Here is a 21656-nt window from a genome sequence, read left to right as displayed (position 1 = left end):
TCTTGAACATTGAAGAGGAACTGCTGGTAAGACAGCACTGCGCTGCGCAGGGACATTCCGCAAAGGTACGTTTATTCTTTTTTGGGAGGGGAAACACTCTTAGCACCCATATAGAGAACTACGCGGGTACTAAGAGGTGAGAGGGATGGGGGAGAGGGGAAAGCAAGGGGTGCTGGTTGCTCTAAGCGCGGGCGGTCCTTGGTGAATACAGCCCACGCTCCGAGCATTTCATTGGCCCTCATTACAACCCTGGCGGAAATCGCGGTGCAAAATGCACCATGGAGCACGGCGGAAAGCTGCCGATAGCGCCATGGGGGTTGGCGGATTTTCCGCCCCATTCCGACCTTGGCGGGGCGGTAAATCCCCAATCCCCATTTTACCCTTCCCCATTCCCATTTTTGCCCCATAGGGTATAATGGGAGTGGGGAAGGCGTTAATTACGCCACCGTAAAATACGGTGGCGTAATTAACAACAAGGTCCCGTAGCGCCATGGATTTCTCCGCCCGGAAAAACCAGGCGGAGAAAGGCTCCATGGCGCTACGGGAACTCGTAGTAGGGCAGACGGGTCCGCCGCGAATAACGCTGGCGTAAACCCACTCCGCCAGGGTCGTAATGAGGGCCATTGTCTTGAAACGCCAACCAGGGTCCTAATGTTGTTTCTTGAGTCCTGGGGTGCTACATCCATCCTGTGTTGCGCTGTTTGAGAACCGTTTGCATTGGGTTAACCTTCTGGATTGTTATGCTTTTTATTACGTGACATGAAGAAATTGGGGCGTGTTGAGGTCTGGTTCCTTTCTGGTTGTCCCTCGCCCTGTTCCATTCTGTCTACATCTGGAATGCTCGCACGTAGGGATGTGAGGATGCGGGGGGCGGGTGGAGTCTGGACTTTCTGATCAAGTTGCCCTTTGGCTGTTGCACAAGTTATGTTTGACTAACCTGTGATCACTATCATTTGTACAATTGTCAGTTTTTGACGCTGTATGAACGCACCTGTAACTAAGCAAACCGTCCTACCTCTGTAACAGCCCCGCGATGCCTACGAGCTGTTGTGCGATATACAAATAAAATAATTAAAAAATAAAAGTAGAGTTATCACCATTGGTTAATGGCCTGTGCCTTTGGTTAGTTTGAGAGTGGTGGTTTCTTAGGGCTTGTGAGATGGGTGGTCTTCAGCACATACACCAGGGTGCCCCTGAAGAGCATTTACCCGCACTCTTCTCAAGTCCTGATTTCCCTAGTTGGATCATTTCTGCATTTCAAAGCCTGAGTCAAGGCAACCAAGGGACTTGGTGAATGTGGCTTTGGTTTGCCGAAACATACCCACAATGTCAACCCTCGTTCATTTTTGCAAATGACTGGAATGCTCTGTACTCGAGGGGGCCTTAAGTACCTGTATGCGGAAATCTCAATGTCCAGGGCCATCTTCACGTTGAGCAAGTCTTGGTATTCTCGTAACTGGGAGGACATCTCCCACTTGGTGCCCCTCAGTTCATTTTCCAGCTGCTGTATGGCATCCTGTGGGAAGAGAGATGAAAGAGGGTTTACAGATTAGTGCCAACTCACCATTGTGACAGGAAAGGGGGATGCACACTCTCCGTCATGGTAACCCACATTGGGGATAGCTCATTCTATGGCGATCCCTGCAGGAGATGGGAGTCTCTTCCTGCTGGAATTGGCAGGGCGATGACCATTGTTCTTCTGGGGTGGAGGAGGCAGGCCCTCATACAAGAGCTATAGGAGCCGCAATTGCTATTCAGCCCTCCCCATTTCCGAGGGCATTGGATTGGCGTTGCCCTCAGAACCCACTGCAATATATGCAAGTTTGGTACTGTTTGGGAACCTGGAAAATTGGTATTCCTCTAAGTCCGACTTGGCACATGGAGAGGGCCATGTCTACACACAGGAAGTGGCTGCACTACTGGGAAAATAGGTAGGAGCATTTGCTGCACTGCAGCCAGGAGGAAGATATCACACAAAAAGGCGAGGTCCCCTCAAAGAACAAATTCGAAAATGTAGTTCTATGGAGACACAGCCCTGCTAGAGCACGAGGCTGTCATCAATTGTATTTGAATAAATCTATAATGAGACACAGAAATGAATATAAAATACATTATTTATTCAATAGGCTATACATCCCACAACAATGCATACCAAAATTGTAAGGAGGAAGATAGCAAGCTAGGTACTGCCACTTAATGAGCAGCATTACAAGGAGCTCAGATAGAAAGTAAACATGAGCAGCTTCTTTAAATATAGAGAAACTAAGTTTAGAGGAGCCTGTCCGAGGGTGCAGAGAAAGAGGAGAATTTAGATGTTACACTACAGGAAGATAATCACACATTGAAAAATAACTGTTACTCTTTCGGTTACTCACCCTCTGATCCTTCAGATGTTTTGCCCAATATCTCTATACAACATCGTGAGTAGGGAAGAATCATGTGAGTTGTAGTCCGAACATCTGGAGGTGTAGGCCAAAAAGCGTTCATTGTCTTTAATAAAAGACTTCCTTTTCCTTTCAGCCAATGTTTCTCCCTTTCACCAGCAGTTAAGTGTGTGTCACTGGCACCTTGCAGCCACAGAGAAACCAACGAAACTAAGAAGAGCAGTGAAGCAGGCAACCTTCTAGTGAAGCAGCGTTGAGCAGATAGCCAATACTGCTTCTATGACTGCTCAGACGCTAAGGGGGTCATCCTATAAAACTCCTAAATTGCACGGCTGGGGAGCAGGTCCATTTGCACTCACGTGCAAAAGGTCTCCTTCCGTGAGATTTCGGACATTTTACAAAACAGTGAACATAGGCGATGTTCCAATACAGCATTTACGCTGCACTTTTCCACTCCTTTTTGGAAAAAATGTTAATGCTGCATGGAAAATGATCTGCAGGCAGCATTAACAATTATTATACTTATTATAATTATTCTTTTATAAGGCGCTAATACCAGCAAGTGGTTTCTAAGCATGGGATCGGGATAGGTTGCGCAGTGTTGTCTTGCTTCCAAGACAAACGTGTTGCCCCTGAACTATCCTTCATCCCTAATGGATTTCTATGTCATCGGCCTGCATTTAGCAGGTGAAGCAGTCAGGCAGATTCCATAGGGAGCATTTTTCAGCCTGTATGTAAATAGATTTTGGTGGAAAACCATGGTGCTACTTGAAGGCGGCATGCGCGAGAAACACAAAAATGCATATTCTACTCCAAGGCTCTATTCAGGAGGGGTTGCACAAGGGAGTGCTTGAGGGAAGAGGGGAAAGACCTGGTAGCAAGAGAATGATTACAGAAATCAGTGAGTGCAGGGGCAAGGGAGCCAATGTTGTCCTTTATAGTCCTGAAAGAACAGGGGGAGACCTGTTTGGAGGACAACTCTAGTGACCTCTTCTGATGTGATATGAGAGAAGGAGGAGAGAGAGGATGAGGGAGAATAAGAGTCCAGGGGTGGCCAGGAGATGGGAGGAGGGGAAAGGGCAGAAGAAAGAGTACTCATGATGACCTGAGTTTTTGCAGTTAAGTGGGAGGCCAGTGCAGTGAGAAGGGCCTGGGAGGGAAGAGGCGAGGTGGAGACTGCAGAAGGATTGGCTAGTTCCATGCAAATGTTAAAGAGTTCAGCTGTGTTGTTGGATGCTCCAGAGATGCCAGCCTGGATGTGGGTCCTCTTTTCGGAACGAATGGAGAGACGATATTGCCTTTGGAGAAGGCGATAGGCCAGTTTGTCAGAGGATGAGCTTGAGGTCTGCCACTTCCATTCAGCTGCTCTGCATTTGAGTTTCAGGGCTGCTGGATCAGAGTCGTACCAAGTGTTACGTTTGGTGGCAGGTTTCATGCGGATCCTCATGACAGGGGCAAGAATGTGGAGAGCGATATTGATGGAGAGATGGAGGTTGTTGAGCGCAGAGTCAGAGGTAGAGTCAGCAGAGGGAGGAGGGGGATGAAGGTTGAGACGAAAGCAGCATCTGACACTCGTTTCATTGGACAGATGTCTGTGAACAAGGCTGGCAGATCTGGAGGAGGTGTGTTTAGAGGGCCGAGAGGACCCAGGTGGGAGGAGAGGAGGGAGTGGTCTGACCAGGCGAGCAGGGTCGAGAGGGGAGAAGAGAGCAAGAGATCAGTATGGATGAAGGCATTGAGAGTGTGTCCAGCCGAGTGGGTAGGACCAGAGGGGAGAATAGAGCGGGAGAGAGAGGTGCAGAGGTCATGGAAGAGAGTGGAAGCCGTGATTGAGGAGTCAAGGTGGATGTTGAAGTGACCCAGGAGGAGAAGTTTAGAGGGAGATGTCAGGAGAGAGTAGGGGAAATCGGTCCAGTCTGAGAGGAATGGGAAGATAGGGCGAGGTGGCCTGTAGATAGTGGCAATGGTCAGAGATGTAGTAAGAGAGATGCCAAGATTGCAGACAATGCTTTCAAAAGAGGAGTAGGGTTGTGGGTGTGAAGGAAGAAAGGACCCACTCAGGGAAGATCAGGGCAACCTCACCGCCAACACGGTCAGGGCAAAGCTTAGAGATGATCTTGTAGCCATCAGGGAGAAGTGAGTCAAAAGCAGCTACTGTGATGGCATTGAAACACGTCTTGGTGAGAGCAAGGACGTCAAGATCAAAGTCTTCAAAGAGGAGGCAGATTCAGAAGAATGTTGAAAGCAGAGTGAGCACTAATCGTGACTAAGTGGAGCCGGTCATCAACTTTGAAGGTTTTCTGAGGTGGGGTACAGAGGGGTGGTACACCAGTCGGAGGTGTTAAAGGAGGTGCAGAGAGAAAAGAAGGAGGGGAAGAAGGAGTGGGGAGGAAGTTGATGAGAGATGGCAGATGCCAGTTAAAGAGGAGGAGATTGGGTTGAGGACCCTAAGCCATAATAGTGCCATTGCGATAGACATTAATGATGCACCTGGAGGGTTAGAAGCCAGCCAAGAGTACTTCCCATCTAGTGCCACCATTAATGGGTGAGGAAGAGAAAGGGGTGAGAGTGGAGATCACATGTGGAGTCCATAGGTCTGGCGAGGGGACAAAAAAGAGGATATCAGTGACAATCTGTCTGGAGGTAGTGCTAACGTAGTTGTCTGCAATAGGTAAGCCAAGATTACAAGAAAGGAGATCTTATTTGAACTTTATGCTTCCAGACTTTGTGAGAGAGGAAAGATAGGTGATAGAATAGCAGTTAGAGTAGATAGGAGAGATGGAGAGGGCCATAGAGGTGGTAGAGAGGGGAGTAAAGGGATAAGATTAAATACTGCACAGGCACGAGATGACTCACCGGGCTGCCTAGCAGCCAAAAGTAGTGGGTAAGGATGCACCAATTTAAAAAGCACACCTAGATTTAACTTTGCCAAGGAGCATTAAAATAGCACATAATGGAGGGTGCAACAATTATTTAAAAAGCACACCCAGATTTGACTTTGCCAAAGAGCACTAAAATAGCACAAAATGAAGGATGCAACAATTTAAAAAGCACACCTAGGTTTAACTCTGCAAAAGAGCACCAGTGCAGCATAATAAATGGGGAAGAGGACGTGTAGTCACTCTACGAGGAAAAACAGGTAAGGCAAAGGTAGGCAGGTTAGGCACAAGTAGGCAGCAGAAGCAGGCTATGCATGAGATGAACAGAAAGTACCCATGTCGAGTGGGAGGAGGAAGCAGTTAGCAGTGAGGCTGTGAGACAGGGGAGGCAAGAGCCAGCAGCCGACCAGAAGGAGAGTCTGGATCCAGGTAGGTGAACCGGTGTGTAAACCTGTGGTTGATTAATCCCAATCCTCCCTTAGCTCTTGTGTAGTCGTTATTGCCAGAACCTCAATTTAGAATTATTTCGATGGCCATTGTGTGAGCTAAAATGGCATCAGAATCCTGAAGTGGAAAGTGGGTGGAGCTGAGACAACCTCAGCACATTCTCTGGGCTAAACAGTGAAAGAGGCAGATGAATACATATTTTATTGAGAAAATAATTATCAAATTCTGTCGACTGGAGAAGATATAGCACATTTTGTTTGTTAAATTGCGGGTGGGGGGCGCTTCCCCTCTCCGAAACTGTTTCCAGTACCCCACCCCACGGCCATATTTAAAGAAAATGTGCCCATGAATGGAGAAATGTTCACAGAAAACATGCGATCATTTCTCCATTCGTTATTTTTCCGACTAAGTTTTGTACGGATACCGTTTTTCATAGCCCACCTCTGCCATTTTGGTAGCCTCCCTGCCTGCATACAGTATTGCCTGGATCGGTCCATCCAAAGGATAGGATTGACAGAATTGGTCCCTCCAAAAGACTAGGTTTGTCTGGATAAGTCACTTAAAAGGGTAGGATTGCTTGGATCAAAACCCCAAAAGAGTAGGACTGGTCACTAGCAATTGTTGGATTGCCTGCATTGGCCACCATTGAGCACATGATTCCCTGCATTGGTTTCCTGAAAGAGCCCCCACTGCAGGTATGTTAAATGTTAAAGGTATTTGTACCGCGCACCGTCACCAACGGAGTTGGTCCCCAGGGGCTCTGGCAGATCTGTAAACGATATACATGTCTCGGGAGGATAGCTCAGGGGCACACTGCTCTGCTACAACACAGGTTCGATCCAGATCTGCGCTTAGACACCTCTGAGTATTACGCGGGTTATAAATAACCAATTATAATGTATAATTGTTAGAGCACATGAATATGGCTGAGCATAGACGAGGAAAGCAGTGGTTAGATGAAACATAATTCAACTGATAGCCCTCCTTCATCTTCCAGGGACCATTCATGGCCCTAAGGCAATCTGGAGTAACCGGTCTTACACATACTACTCTCCTAAGAACCTAAGCGAGGAATATCATTATGCCTCAGAAGGTCCATATATAGGTACACCATTTGTACACTCTTTGTGTTGTTACTCTTCCTACCCATGTTACCACATTGCTGTATTGTACGTTTCTGTCTTTCTGAAGATGTGTTTACCAGATGCCTTTTGCGATTATCAATGTCTGACGCTCTTTCTGAGTACTAGTTTACCTGCAAGCCAACCTATTGGGTACTGTTGGTGTTGAGGAAATGTGATGTGTGCAAATATGCTTAACCAGGCCTGCACCTTAAATAGTTAAGGCCACAAACTGTGACACAGGAAAGAAGCAATGATCTGAGATGGAGAGTGCCAACATCTGAGAAACAAGGTCGCCTTAGGATCTTCATTACCTGATAGGAGAGGACATCAGCGTTGTGTGAATCTTCCATGTCCATGCGCTGCCTGTCCAGAGAGTCTTTGGTTCCCCGCAGGGACTCCAGCTCAGTGACTTTAGACTGCAGCTGACGGCGGTACTCAGAGATCTCTTCCTGGCTGGAACGGATGGCGGAGGTGTTCACGTTAGCCGCCTCTGACAACTTTTCCAGTCTCACTGGCACGGCGGCAAGCAGAGAGCGGTGAAGGAGGCAGGCGAGAAAGAGCAAGAAAGCAGAAAGTGAAAGCGGTTTTAGTCAAAGGCAAGAACAAGGAAAAGAAGCTCAGGAAGAATCAGTAATGAAAAGGAAGTCAAGCTATGAAATGTTAAATATTTTCTTTAGTAAGCAGCTTCATAGGCAAGAAGAAATTGCTTGAAATAAAAAGGTTTAGTAGGTATCTATCCACTTGGAGGTGGGGTAACAGAACTTTCTGAGTAAGGCAACTAGAGAAATGTTCAGGCAAAGTCTTTAAGGAGGAACTTAGGCCTCCACCAATGGATGGAGAACATACGACCCATGAATCCTGAGGTCCTTTTATAGCATGGTTATTCAATATGTAGTCCTCCAGATGATTTTGGCTTCAACTCCCATGATCCCCGAGCTAGCATAGTTAGTGGTGAAGGATCATTAGAGTTGTATCATAAAACACTTGCGGGACCTCATAATGAGTAGCCGTAATAATAATTTAGCATCTATATAGCGCTACGAACCCTCAGGTATCTGAGTGCTGCTTATTATTACGCACGGTGTGTGGAGCTCATTTATCAACCTCGGAAGGATGAATGGCTGAATTTGGCCCTGCTGGGATTCAAAACTGCGTTAGTAGGCTCTGCACGGATGTCAAAGCGAGCGCTCTACTTATAGAATGTGACAGAGCATTCAAAATAAAATAATAGAAGGGGGGACCCCCCCAATGGAGGTTGGTGCCCAGATCCTCCCAGGGCTCTTCTGGTAAAACAAAAGTCAAGGATTACTATTTTAGCCTGAGAACCTGCACCAATTTACAAATAAAAGGAAATGACCTGTCATGTTTAATGAGGTTGCCTTGAACCTAAATCTAGAAGAAATGTGGATCTAGGACTGGCAACTATTAATGTTTTCCCTAGCTTCAAAGTCTGTACTATAGCAATGCTGACATGTTTTGTGTGCAGCTTCATGAAAACTATTTATAGTGGCAATGCTGGTGTATATTGTGGGTGCAGCTTCATTAAAATAATGTACAGTGGCAATACTGATGTACTATGGGCACAACATCAACGTGATTTACACCATGAAGGCTAGCTTATATCATAGAAGTGATATACAGTGGCAATGCTGGCATAAACTAGCGCGCCACCACAAAAGTGATTTTAAGTGACAATCCAGGCATATTTGTGGGCAAAGCTTCATTAAAGTGGATTAAAGTGGCAAGGGTTACATATACTGTCTGTGCCACATTGTCAAAGCGCTACACAGTGTGAATGGTGGAATATATTATGGGCGCAGTTATAATAAAAATGTTTTACTCTTATGTGGTGTTGCTGATCTGGCATCTATTGGATTTTCTCATGTGTTACCCAAGAAAGTCTGCTGTAAATGTCTTTTTACACCGTTTTCCTTAAACATTATGCTGTAAAATGCACCATTTCAAAGTATTCTTTTTCATCTTTTCTTGGATCCTCCAATCCAACTCTCCAACCCTCCATTGCTTAGGGCTCCCTCACTACACTCAGTTTCTTGCATTAATTCGGGCAAGATGCCAGTGCCCCTCCACTGAAAATATTTGCCAGCAGCCATGGACCACGAATCATTGGCAGCGCCTGTCCCCCCTCAAAACCCATCGGCCCCTCCCCCTCGCACCAGAAACTGCCTCCACCACTGATTATAACAGGACATCTAGATTTGGTGAGTTTTGATTTCATTGCTGTCCAACTTGTCACAGCAATAATTTGTTTTGCTATTTTTTTCTTTCTTTCTTAACATGTTGAATATCAATAAACAGAACTTCAACAAAATAAGTACAACAAATTAATCAATTTAAGTTGCCTTCAAGTTTTGATTCCAGACTGCTTCTAAAATGTGAGCCAGTCGTGGAGAATTCTAAATGTATAATTCAGATGCATCATTGAACTAAATCTTAGATCATTTCTTAACAAGCATACGATGATGTCAAGCACCAGTGGTCAGAATTTATGTTAGTTCTGATTTGGATCTATGTGATTTCTTTGAAAATATTTCACCTAATGGAGATTTCACCGAATCCATTTCACCGAAAAACAAAATCTTCTTATTACTTTTTCTACTTTTTTCAATATAATTAGGAGGGGAGACCCCCACAGCCCCCCTCACTCCTCCATACCCTTACTTATACCCTTAACCCACACCCCAACTATTATGCTTTACACATATTCAATTTCCCCTACTTTCTTCGGGGAAATCTCATTAGGTGAAATGGTATTCAAAGAAATGTAGGTAACGGTTCTGTTGCAGGGCACTTGTTTGTCATTGAGTTTTGCCGTATGCTTCATTCCAGGACTGGATGGCAGTCTAATTGAGAATGCAACCACAATTAATTTCTTCCACTGTCAATAGACTAGCACTGCAGATTGGATGTCTCCCCAGAGACAGAATAATCACAGAGTCCCGCGCTCTGAGACACAAGGAACGTGCCCTTCTTCTCCGCAAATGTTCGCAATTAAATCAAGAACGCTCTATTTCTGAGATAAAGAGACAGAATCTAATTTCCTTTAGAGGGGCAGCGGTCTCAACTCCAGCGCCTGTTAACAGGAAGCCCTTGGTATGGCCTCACCACGGTCAATGGCCCAAGGCCATCTGGCTCTGTGAGACTACTCTGCACGAGCACACACATGCAAAGAGACAGAGCTCACAATCTAGCCGAATGCAAGCAGACATTAGAAGCTAAGAGTTATCTGCCTGCACACAGTCACCAGAACCCAAGAGAGCACTTGCCTCTAAAGAGGCAGTGATCACCAACTCAGAGTACCCGACCACAAAGAGACCGCCAAAGGAACCAGAGGAAACACCCTACCACAAATAGGCATACGCCAGCAACGGGGAGCTTATCCTATTGCATAGAGACACCCATCAGAACAACAGGGAACATTGCATGCAGACAAGCATTCATCAGAACACAAAGAACCCCCACCACAAAGAGTCAGACATCAGAAACTGAGGCAGCGCTCAGATAAACAACCACTAGAACATGAGAGAGAGAAGCACCCATTGCCAAAACACTGACATCAAACTCTCCTAAAACTAGCTACATATCAAAATTAGAATTCACTCCCTGCAGAGGCACGCATCCCAGCCTGGGGGTGAACCAACCCGCAGAGCTATAGCACTCAGGGTGCCAGTGAACAGGCTAAAACAAAGGGAGGCTCCAAACATTGAAAGACCTCAAAGTGCAAATAGGCCGAGACCAGAACACGAGAGAGCACCCTACTGCAAAAGACGGGTATCAAAAACTATGACAATAGCCCAATGCAGAGTGACAGTGCCAGAACCTGAGGGTGTATCCTTATAAGAAGTCCACCCTCCTACGGCTGACCCCCCTATTGTTTGACTTGACAATTTCGGACCCAGAATCCCTACACCTCCTTTAGGTGCTTAACCATACATGTTACCCACTAGTAAGGTTTTACTTTGTTTTCCTTTAGCTTTGGACTCTTCAACTGCAGCACCTCTAGGATCTTTCACCAAAAAGGGAATGTTTTGTTTGCCTTTGCTTTGCGTTAAGTTTAAATACACGTGGGTTTAGTTTGTTCTCGTTTCTTTCATTTTCAACCCTGGACTTGTTACTGTTAATTAGGGATACATGATTACTATTTTACTAAGTCCATTTGTTTAGTCCTGGCACAATTTGATACGATAGGTGATTTATAACGCGTTTAATACCCAGAGGTTTCTAAGCACGGACCTGGGGACTGAACATGTGTTGCTCTGGTTGTCTTGCTTCCAAGGTGAGCACGTTGCCCCTAAGCAATCCTCCCGAGACTGGACTGCACAGTGAGAGTTTGTGCATTTACAAATCAACATAACATAACATGTATTCCCAGAACCTCTGGGGAATGTATTTCTTGAGCTCAAACTCCACAAAGGAAGGACGTCTTAGGCCTTCTTCTGTTTACAAGCAGGGCAGCGGGTAACATGGCAGCTCGGCTAGAACATGTTAAGCCTCTGCCCGCTCACTCGCTTCACCATGTCAGTTCGCGCCTCAGAATGCCTCTGCTGATCTTGTGTTCAGAAGGATGTGAGACGGGTGGTCTTCTGGGGAGAGTGTTTGTTGTTGGGGGTGGGCAGTTGGATGATGTGGTGCATGATGTTTTCTTTATGCAGAACCTTCTTGGTGGCTGCTGTGAATTGTGTGTCAGTTTCGGAGGTTGAGAGCAGAGGATGCTTTTCAATTAGTCACATTGGTGGTTGTCAGGGTGCATGGCGCTGGGAATGGCTGTTGTGAGTTCCTGTGGTTAGTTGGTTAGCAAGCAGAAGGGTTATTACATCAGGTCCCTCATGCATGCTCAGATCCGAGGTGGCTTAAGGCACTGCTGCTCTTGCTTCACACATATCAGAGAAACCCTCTGTGTGTCCAGCAGCACTAGTAATGCTCCACACTCTTTGCTCAGAAGGCCTGCAGGCTCAGCTCCGAAAGACTCCACAGGCCCTGTTGCTCGGCCTTTCTGTTCCTTGCATGGAGCCAGCAAACGTATGGAATCCCGAACTTAATACACTCTGCTGCCCCACTGAACCCCCAAACTGGCACTAGAGAGGCTACCCGGGGCATGCCTCGCCCTGATGACTGGGGCTCTGCTTCTCTCTACCTGCTCTTCTCCTCTCCTCGTGGTTCTGCATGTTGAGCTGCTCAACACCTGGTGCAGGTGAATGGCTTCCATTACTGGGCCAAGATTTTCCAGCACTGGCCACCTCCCTCTCTCATGTTCCTATGCACTCTGCCTGTCTGGCTCACTGACTGCATATCACCAGCGAACTGTACCACGTGACTAACATGCCTAGACCCTCCAATAAATGAAGTATAAACATTCTGCAACAAGAGGTCCAACTTACTCATCAAGGAAGCCAACAAAATCCTTATAAGTGAACAGGAAGCCAGTCGTTGGCACCCTGCCCTGGCCGATCAATGACCTCTCCAGAAATTGGCCCTATATCCTTTTATCTTCCAGCCCTACTGAAAGGCTGCAAGACTGTGCCACACAGTGACATCATTCCCATCAAGGAGTGCACAGACACACAAACCACGCTGAGTGTGCGATTTCTGCTCAATCATTCAAAGAAGGAGCGACCTTTGCTTCCCACAGACAAACCATTGTCGCATCCCTGCATCAAAAAACATCCCTGACCTCAAGATCATCAGAACTTTTAGCTCCAATGCCAACCAAAATCCAAAACCCCACAAAGATTCATAGTCATCTAATTGGGCATGCAATGCAACACCACACCAACAATCACCTTTACCCGGTTCAGGTCGTCTCCCCCTCGCCCACAGAACAAAAAACACATTTCTGCAAAAGAACCTGAAGAAGTTTTTTATTTTTATTTTATTGTGTTTTGATCAAAATTATGATCTTTCACAAAAACAGAATTAATATGCAAGATAATTCAGATACACAGTACGTATTACATAGAATTCAAGTTCAAATTCTCGGTCTCGGGGGGATAGCTCAGGGGCAACGTGCTCGCCTTGGAAACAAGACGACACTAAAAACCACATGTTCGATCCCCGGGTCCATGTTTAGAAACCTCTGAGTATTAAACATGTCTGTAACTTCAGTCCATGAGATGAAAAATAAAGTTTGTAAAAAAAAGAATGTTGTAATTTACCTATCATATCATATAAAAAAAATCACATCTAATATTTAAAACCCTCACATATTCTAAAAGCTTCCAACAATGTATAAAAATCATAAGAACAATTAAGAGCACATAAATACATTTAGCTTTACAAATGTCCAAGTGACCCAACATTCTAAATATCTCAGTGGTTAAGAATAGCTCCTGAAATATCTTCTGTATCAGAGATACAAAAAAAGCATCCCAAGTATTTCGTTCTAACAGAACCTAGCAAGGGACATTCCACCAAAATGTGCTTCAGTGTCTGTATTACGCCCTCCTGTTTACTAAACGAAAATCAGTATATATCACCCTTCCTCCATATGGCCCGAACATATGGAATTTCTTCCATTGCCAAGCAATTCAACCGCAAACGCAGGAATTGTTCTCCAATAAAGGGGCTAGGAAATTGGGCTAAATATGTAGGCAAACCCCCAAAGATGTATGTGTCTTTGAGAATGTCGCATGGATTTTATATGACCTAGTTAGCGTGATCGAATGCATCCAGTCCATCTCCTTTATCTTCTTTTGTACCCCTACCGGTTGAATACCAGGTCATTCCAGCTTTGCCCACAATCTTCTAAGATAATAGTTACCCGATTTTTCATAGCAACCAACAGCTTTGAATTACCCCATGCACACTCCTCATACATCACAGCATATAGGGACATTTTCAACGGGTCATGCATGTTAAATATAAAGTGGAGAGTGGACACGACTGTCTCAAGAAAAATATAATCAATAACCCTTGCTTGAAAATGAAAACCTATGTGCTAACTCTAACTTGCCTGTCCACGTTGCATAACCTTAAATAACAAATGAGAATATTCCAAACACCAGAAACCACCCATCTTAAACTCTAGAACCACAATGCAGCTGACAAAGGAGACACATGCCTTTTGTTACTCCTCGATCCGCGCAGAGCTTTCCACATTCTAGATCACACAACTCTGCTGCTCTTGCTTTTAGCGATAGCCGTAATCTTTGACGCCTACCTCCCCATTTTGCATGCTTTCTGTCCAGTGACGCAAAATAGGCAAAACCAGGACCCCTCCTCTCTGCCCCCCACAGAGTCACCCATGGAGGACCTCAAGGATTGCGCCATCTCCTCTTCAACACCCCCCTCTGACTACCGCTCAAGATCATCAACAACCACAACGGCATGTACTAAATCCGCACTGATGACACCAGTGCACCACCAAAACATGAAATCAGTACTGAGCGCTGGAAAACCTCATGGTCTGTAATGTCAATTGCCCTTTGCACAGCCCACACGTTTGACTGGTGGCCCGTTATCATGTGCAATTTGTCCAGGAGTATTGAAGGCAGGAGTCAGAGCTCCATGGGAGTGTTCTAAGAGGATATTGTATGTCATGGCCAGTAATGCATGCTAGTCATGCAGCTGCATATTTGCAGCTGGCACTACAGCTATTACTATCTGGTTTGGTTAGTGATATCCATAAATGGATCGATCAAGGACATGGGTGAAACATGGATCACCACAGCATTCCTGGAATTGAAAGACTCCGAAAGGGTATCCCATTGCAACATAGACTTACTTTATTTTGAAAGTCTACCGTTTAGTCGACCACTTTTGGTCGATTTGACCAAGTGCCTATACTTTGAAATGTATATGTGGGAGGAGAGAGGAGTGGCTGGGAGCACGGGGTAAAGAGGGGTGACTCCCCATTTAAAAAAAAAAAAGGTTGAATTCAGGGCGACTGAAACGAGTCGACCATACTGCAGACTTTCAAGAGCAAGTCTTTGAAACAGTGTAGGACCTCCAAAAGGGACGAGTAGTTTCTCAAGTCAAAACATATCCCATGCACTGGGACCCCTGTATTCCCACTCCCTTCCTAGGAGAAACCTATACAAGAAGTCCAAGGCTAAAGCATAGGGTCATTCTCAGTACATCCCTGAAGCTTCATGCACAAATCATATTCACAGCTCAACACCTATGTCCTTCTTTTTCCATCCCATCACATATCTGATCCAATTTCTCTCTCAGGAAGACTCAGTGGAACTCGCCTTAAACTCCATGCTTTATGTTATGTCATGTTCATATATTTGTATACTGCACCAGTCCCCACCAGTGGTCTAGCAACTCTAAGGCTTGCCCAGAGAGTGGTGCATTGTACCTCTGCTTGGGGTATCCAGACCTTAGCCTGCAAAGCAAAGGGCATCATGGGAGAGGAAGGGTAAAAGGGGAAAGAGTTAGACCAGCATGAAAGACTTGCGCAGATAAGAGAGGGGAAGGAAGGCAGGGACGGAGGTTGTGATAGTTTCGAGGCTGTAACGTCAGTGGGGAGCGATCAGAGCACACAACGGATCCGGAAAAGGAACTGACGCTTAATGTTCTGAAGAACGAGCGTATAACCTGTGAGGGCACTTTCTGGTGCTTTAAAGGAGAACTGAAATTCATCAGTTAAATGATGCGCTTGAGCTGTGCACCAGCGTACCCTAAGAGTATGTAGGTTCCCTTGTCTGTTAGGGGTTACTGTAACCTGTCAGACCCCAGTTGGAAAAATCTGAGATTGCACACTGCCACAACACCAAAACAATATCCACAAAATCACCCAAAAAGCGACAACCAGACTGAGAGGTTGGAAGAGAGCCGTTGCTAGGGGGGACAAAGAGGCGTCGCTATCTACAGCCCCGGGTCTTTTGGTTGTAGCCCTGGATAGAAGCTCTGGAGCTACAACCAAAAGGCTAGCTAGCCCCGAGTCCCGACAGTCGTGACATTAGCACACAACCAGATCTTTTCCAGACCTAGCAACACCCCTGAACTGGGTGACCAGACTCCAGTTTTGCCAGGACTGTCCCAGAATTTGGTGCTCTATCCCCCTTTATCAAGATTATATTTCCATTGGAAACTGCAGTGGTCCCTGTTTTTGGTAGTAGGTCTTCATAGCTGGTGGGCAAGAATGCACAATCTCGCACATTTTACAATTTAAGATAGTGTTGGTTTGTGATTAATTGCAATATGTGTTTATTTGAACAGTAACACTTAAACCCCCCTCTCCTCCAAACGCTACTGAAGTGTAGTGCCATGACAGCCAATTTCTTTCAAGAATTAGTCCTAATTTTATGTTAGTTGCCCTGTCCCGATTTTTTACTTTTTAAATCTGATCACCCTACCCTGAACCTGAATCCTGATCACCACCCCCACCCTGAGGACACTTCAGTGGCTATCAGTGAGCACCTGGGTTCAGTGGCGTCGCTACGGAGTCCTGGGGGGCAGTGCCCCCCTCTGAAATCCTGTGCCCCCACTTGTGCCCCCCTACCTAAGGCGAGCAGTGACTGTGTTCTCTGTTCGTGGTGTTATTTGTGACACTCACTGAGGCAAATGCCTGGAGATCACATGGCAATACTCCTTTTGTCTCAAAGCGAGCAGTGATCAAGCAGCTTGCAGCCCCTCCCATCAGAATGTAGTCCACGAAAGTGCCAATGATGGGCCATTAGTCACTGAAAGGTTTTGTGCCTGCATTCTGCTGGGAGGGGAGGTACAGTGGGGTGTGGGTAGTTGGTGTGCACAAAAGCCTCTCTGCAGGAGTGCTTGTGACATCACACATTACCTTTCATAGGTGCGCCCCCACTTTTGTCTGTGCCTCCCCTACTTTTGTCTGCACCCCCCTACATTTGTCTTTGGCCCCCTCTGTGCCCCTCCTAAATTTGATTTCTGGCAACACCACTGCCTGGGTTGCCTTAGAGACCTTCAGCAACACTCACAAATGCATGCAGGACCCCCTCCACACCTTCCCCCTTCATCTTACCTATTCTGTCCTCCCAAGCCTGTGCTGCGGGGGCCCCTCGTGCTATGATGGTATGGTCTTGGCCTCTGTTTCGTGCTTTGAGTCATTTAAGCTCCTCCTCCATTGCTGTGAGGGTTGTGCCTGGATTCCTCCTCCCAGGAGGACGGGTGACCCTCCTGTGCTCTGAATTTCTCACTTGTTCTTTCTGCTACGATCGCCAGGTGGTCCCCAGTCGTGTTCTGTGAGACCACCTATTCTCCTCATCCTATAAAGACAGGTTTTCCCACCAGGGCTGTGTCACTAAAGTGGATACTTAAAACACGTATTAGCAGTGCGCTTAGAGGCAGGAGGAATCTGGCAGCAAGCACTATCTAAAAACGTGACTTCCCCTCAACCACCCGATTTCTTCACTTGTCTACCTCACCCGTATTTGTAGTGTCGCCGCCACTGAGCTGTGAGTACCGCAATTGGTGCTCCCTGCCCATTCCCCAGCCGGAGGAGCCAGCTTCCCTGTCCAAGCTGCCAAACGATGGAACTCTATTCCCATTCGTCTTTGACAGGAACCCTCCTTCCTCACTTTTAAAGCCAGAATAAAAAAAATGGCTAAGCAACAAGCCTCATCACGAAGACGCCATCACCATGTTATCTCCTCACTGTCTATTTATGCTACTGATCATCATCTTTGGTTTAGCTATATACTGTACATTATCTCCTGTTATCTGACCCACCTGTAACCAGGGTCCCTTTTGTTGTCTCCACTCTTGATTGTCACTCGTCTGCCTTATTATGTATGTAATCTCTACGTTTTCAAGAGCCCAGCTACCTCAGGTTTTGGTGTGCAATATAAATAATAAACAAATACAAATACAGTATCTGAAAATTCCTGCTGTGCCCTTCCTTCTCTTCTGTGTTTGGTGTGACTCACCCCGGTGCACACCAGTCCATATTGGCAGCACACGATCAAATAGCTACAAAGGACCTCTTCAGGCAACCCTTCCCTCTGTGTTTTATGAGTGAGTGACGCACCCACCTCGGCTTCTGCATGTAGCCATGCCTGCTTCTAGAGATTAGGAGAGAAGTCCTTTGTATATTTATGTACCACTGTCATGGCGTCCTTTGTGTCATTATAACTAGTTCCCACTCTATACCCAGAGCCTCTCTGGATCGTGGCAGAGTAGCGGTAATCTCTGCTGCGTGCATTTATACAAACCAGCAGAGCAGAGGGGGGGCGGCCAACTCCAGAGCTCCTCGCAGGGACGTCGTTTCACCAAAATGCCAGGGGTAGTGGAAGTGACATCACATGACCCTTGACCTCGGATGACATCACAGGAGATGATGTAATTTGACCTGACCCTGAAGTGACATCACAGGAAGCGATAGAACACGAACTTTCACCCCATGACAAAACAGGAAGTGGCATTACATGTCATTGTTCCTAAGTACACTACGAAAATTATGGTTACGATATCACAGTAATGTGATATACATTTCATACAAAATGGATCACCATATGTATCATTAATATCAGTGTATATAGGCCCATATTACCAAATTACTGTAAATGCAAGCAGACGTTCAAGGCTACATGATAATGATGTGTTATTATAGCACTTGCGCTTTATATAGAACACATATGAATACAATATCGCCCAACCTGTGTTGGTACTCATTTATCAACCTCAGGATGAAAGGCTGAGTTGGTTGTGCCGGGTTTCCAACCTGAAACCTGCAGATCACACACACATCGCAACAGCGAGTGCCGACCCACTGAGCTACCAGACCAGCTATAGTTATCTTACCGGCTATTCTAAAATGAGCAATTACAAGTCAGAAAGCAAATTACACTCTGTAGTGGACACCATTAAACTGGTAACTGAGATTTAACAGCTGGGCAGTTCATCTGCAGGTCAGGTGCAAAGTTGGCCACATGTCAAGCCTGCTTGGATCTACGTTTCAGACTTCAGAGGTTGGCAACATACATACAATTGGGAGGGTTCATATATCTGTATTAAAGAATTTAGAGTAGCACAGGGAAAGCAGCGCACTGAAACAGCATCCCGTACTCTGGGCACTTGTTACCTCATACATGCAAACATCCTGAATAACATGCCATGGAGATAGGAAAGATAGACACATTACAACAAAGTATTCATTGTGTTACAATGAAATCAAGGCCCACTTTATGTGATATGGTCAAACATTTCTACACTGTACACAAGCTTTTAGGTGCAAGGATTTTGTCAAGTGACTGAGGACACCGAGATGGAATGTCTTGTGATGATAATCACAAAGAAAATGGAAGAAAAAAAACATGCTATAACTGCAACTTGCAAAAAAGCAAAATACTTGCAGCCTCACCATGAGTTTGGCAGTAAACCTTAAATGTAGTGGTAACGCTATTGCCGCCGCATTTAAGAGTCTGCTAAATCACAGGGTTGGCTGCATTTACCCCCAGCTCCGGGATGGGGGTAAATGTGCCAGGAATTTTCCAATTTTCAGACCTATTACCGTGCGGTAATAGTGCTGATGGTAGTTGCGGCAAAAATTCCCCATTGGGCCCAATGGGGAATGGGGAATTCACAACTGGGCCCAATGGGGAATGGGGAATTACCACTCCGCCAAACCCGTAATCCGGCGCTAATAGCGCCGGGGGGGTTGGCGGTAAGCTATTAACCCCGGCGGTATCCCGATGGTAATACCGCCGGGATACCGCCCAACTCATGATGAGGCCCAAAGTCCGAAATGGATGCCTATTCTACTCTAAATGCTTTTTGGACTTTTTGGTCTGCGTTGTGAATTTGAGGTGTTTAAGAACAGACTAAATCAGTGGCTCACCCCCTGAATTGTGCCTGAAATAAACCTTTAATGAGTCTAGCAATTATTGTATAGAATTCCAGAAAGGCAAATTATTTGTTATTCCTATTCTTTCTTATTTAGAGTCACTGCTCAAAGTGTTACACTTGTGGAACCCCCTGTTTTTTTTCTAGGAGGCCCGAATAAGAAAGACAGCCACTCCAGAAACAAAGAGCCACACGGCGCTGGCCACAGCACAGGAGCTTCAATGAAAGCATGTTTTAGGGGTAGCAAAGGAGACCACAGGGGTAGCAAGGAGACCTCTGGGGGTCGCAGGTGCGACCCTGAGCGAACCCCAAATGACGTTGCCGGCTCTTCGATGTCTGATAAACAACATGTCCTTATGCAGAAACGTAGTGCTGTTAATTGTTACTGGACCGGCAAACTACGAGTTCTGCGAGCGGGTGCCTTTCCACCCGCCAGGTTCATGAATGGTGCCGGTGCATCCATCCTCCCCATTCTTATTGAGTCCAACGGGACTCGGATGGGAATGGGGAGAAATATTTTTTGCCGCCCGGCAATGGGCAATTACCGGGACCGCCAGGCCGTAATGCCCCGGTAAGTCCCCATTGCCGGGTGCCGGAAAAAAAATGACTCTGGCGGCAGCCGTGCCGTTTTTACCAGCACGGCTACCACCGGACTCATAATGAGGCCCAATGTGTTCTGTTACAGGTGAGAGCTTGAGTGAATACCTACTAACAGCATCAATATGTTCTGTTACATGCGAGAGCTGGAGAGCATATCTACTAACAGAAACAATGGGCCTCATTACAAGGTTGGAGGTAGCCATGCCGTTTATACCAGCATGGCTACCCCCAAACTCGGGTCCGGCTCCGGGTCCTGCGGAAGGGGAATTAACGGGCCATTCTGACCTTGGAGGGCCCGGTAATTTGCCTTTCGCGGGACCCGGAGCAGGTGCATCCCCATTCCCATCGAGCCCCCAGAGGGCTCAATGGGAATGGGGAGGATGGTAGCAGCAGTACCGTTCATAATGGTACCGTTGCTACCATCCAGTTCTGCTCGCGGGTGCCGCTCTGCACGCCTGGTCTGAGCAGGCGTGCAGAGCGGCACCCGCGAGCAGAACTCATAATGTGGCACCCCGGTATGAACGTTGCCGGTGCCTTACCGGCACCGTTCATACCGGTGCCACCACTATTGTAATGAGGCCAAATGTGTTCTTTTACAGGCAGTGGTCGAAGTGTACGGAAATAAGTAGTGGAACTTGCTGGCCTTCCTCTGCTCCCCACAAACCCCATCACCACGCCTCGTCCCACCTGCAATCCAAACCCCCAAATAAACACACCTGCTGTTTAAGGCAATGTCAGTGAAGTGCACTGAAGTGCAAGTTTCAACTTCTTCCTACACTTTTATTTTAAAAGTAAACCATTCCGGAACGGTTTCTTTTTAAAATAAAAGTATAGGAACAGTAACACTTAAAAAAGAGAAGTAGAGGAGCACCGCTCCCAATCGTTCCTGCCCACTTAGACCACTGTTTACAGGCGAGAGCTGGAGGCGATGTCTACTAACAGCAACAATGGACCTCATTACGAGGTTGGGGGTAACCCGCCAGTGCTACCGGTGGGTTGCCGCCAACCCTGTAACACTGATTCCGCCGCCTGATATCCCGGTGTCACCGGGATATCACACGTGGCGGTTGAATGGTAAATCCCAATTCTCCATGGGAATGGGGTCACGGAAGCACCGGCACCGTTGCTAACGGGCCGGTGCTTCATTGAAACAATGCCGGTAGGGGCCTGATTTCCACGCAGGTCAGACCTGCCAGGGGATCCGTGCCCCTTCCGGCATTCTCGTGGTATGGTGGTCCGGAAAGGGTGCCGTTACATTTCTACCAGCACCCTTATTTCCGGAACACCATACCTGTAATGAGGCCCAATGTCTTCAGTTGCAGGCGAGTGCTGGAGGGCGTGTCTACCAACAACAACAATATGTTCTGTGACAGGCGAGAGTTGGAGTGCTTGTATATTAACATCAACAATGTGTTCTGTGGCAGGCGAGAGTTGGAGTGCTTGTATATTAA

At 46.5% G+C, this 21656-nt stretch overlaps 1 protein-coding gene across 1 annotated transcript in view; it reads right to left on the bottom strand.

Moving 5' to 3' along the window:
* The window catches only part of NEFH (neurofilament heavy chain), a 111528-nt gene that overhangs the window by 35011 nt on the left and 54861 nt on the right, over nucleotides 1–21656 (bottom strand). Inside the window, exons 2-3 of the mRNA XM_069619273.1 lie at nucleotides 7146–7345; nucleotides 1392–1516 (exon numbers count right to left, since the gene is read on the bottom strand). Of these exons, the coding sequence (XP_069475374.1) occupies nucleotides 1392–1516; nucleotides 7146–7345 (325 nt within the window). The remainder of the gene's footprint in view (nucleotides 1–1391; nucleotides 1517–7145; nucleotides 7346–21656) is intronic.

This window comes from Ambystoma mexicanum, chromosome 10 (genome assembly GCF_040938575.1).
Source record: "Ambystoma mexicanum isolate Mex_15411 chromosome 10, UKY_AmexF1_1, whole genome shotgun sequence".
In the NCBI taxonomy this organism is placed as follows: Eukaryota; Metazoa; Chordata; class Amphibia; order Caudata; family Ambystomatidae; genus Ambystoma; species Ambystoma mexicanum.
Note: the sequence above shows the minus strand (reverse complement) of the source record. Positions and strands in the feature narration are given on the sequence as shown.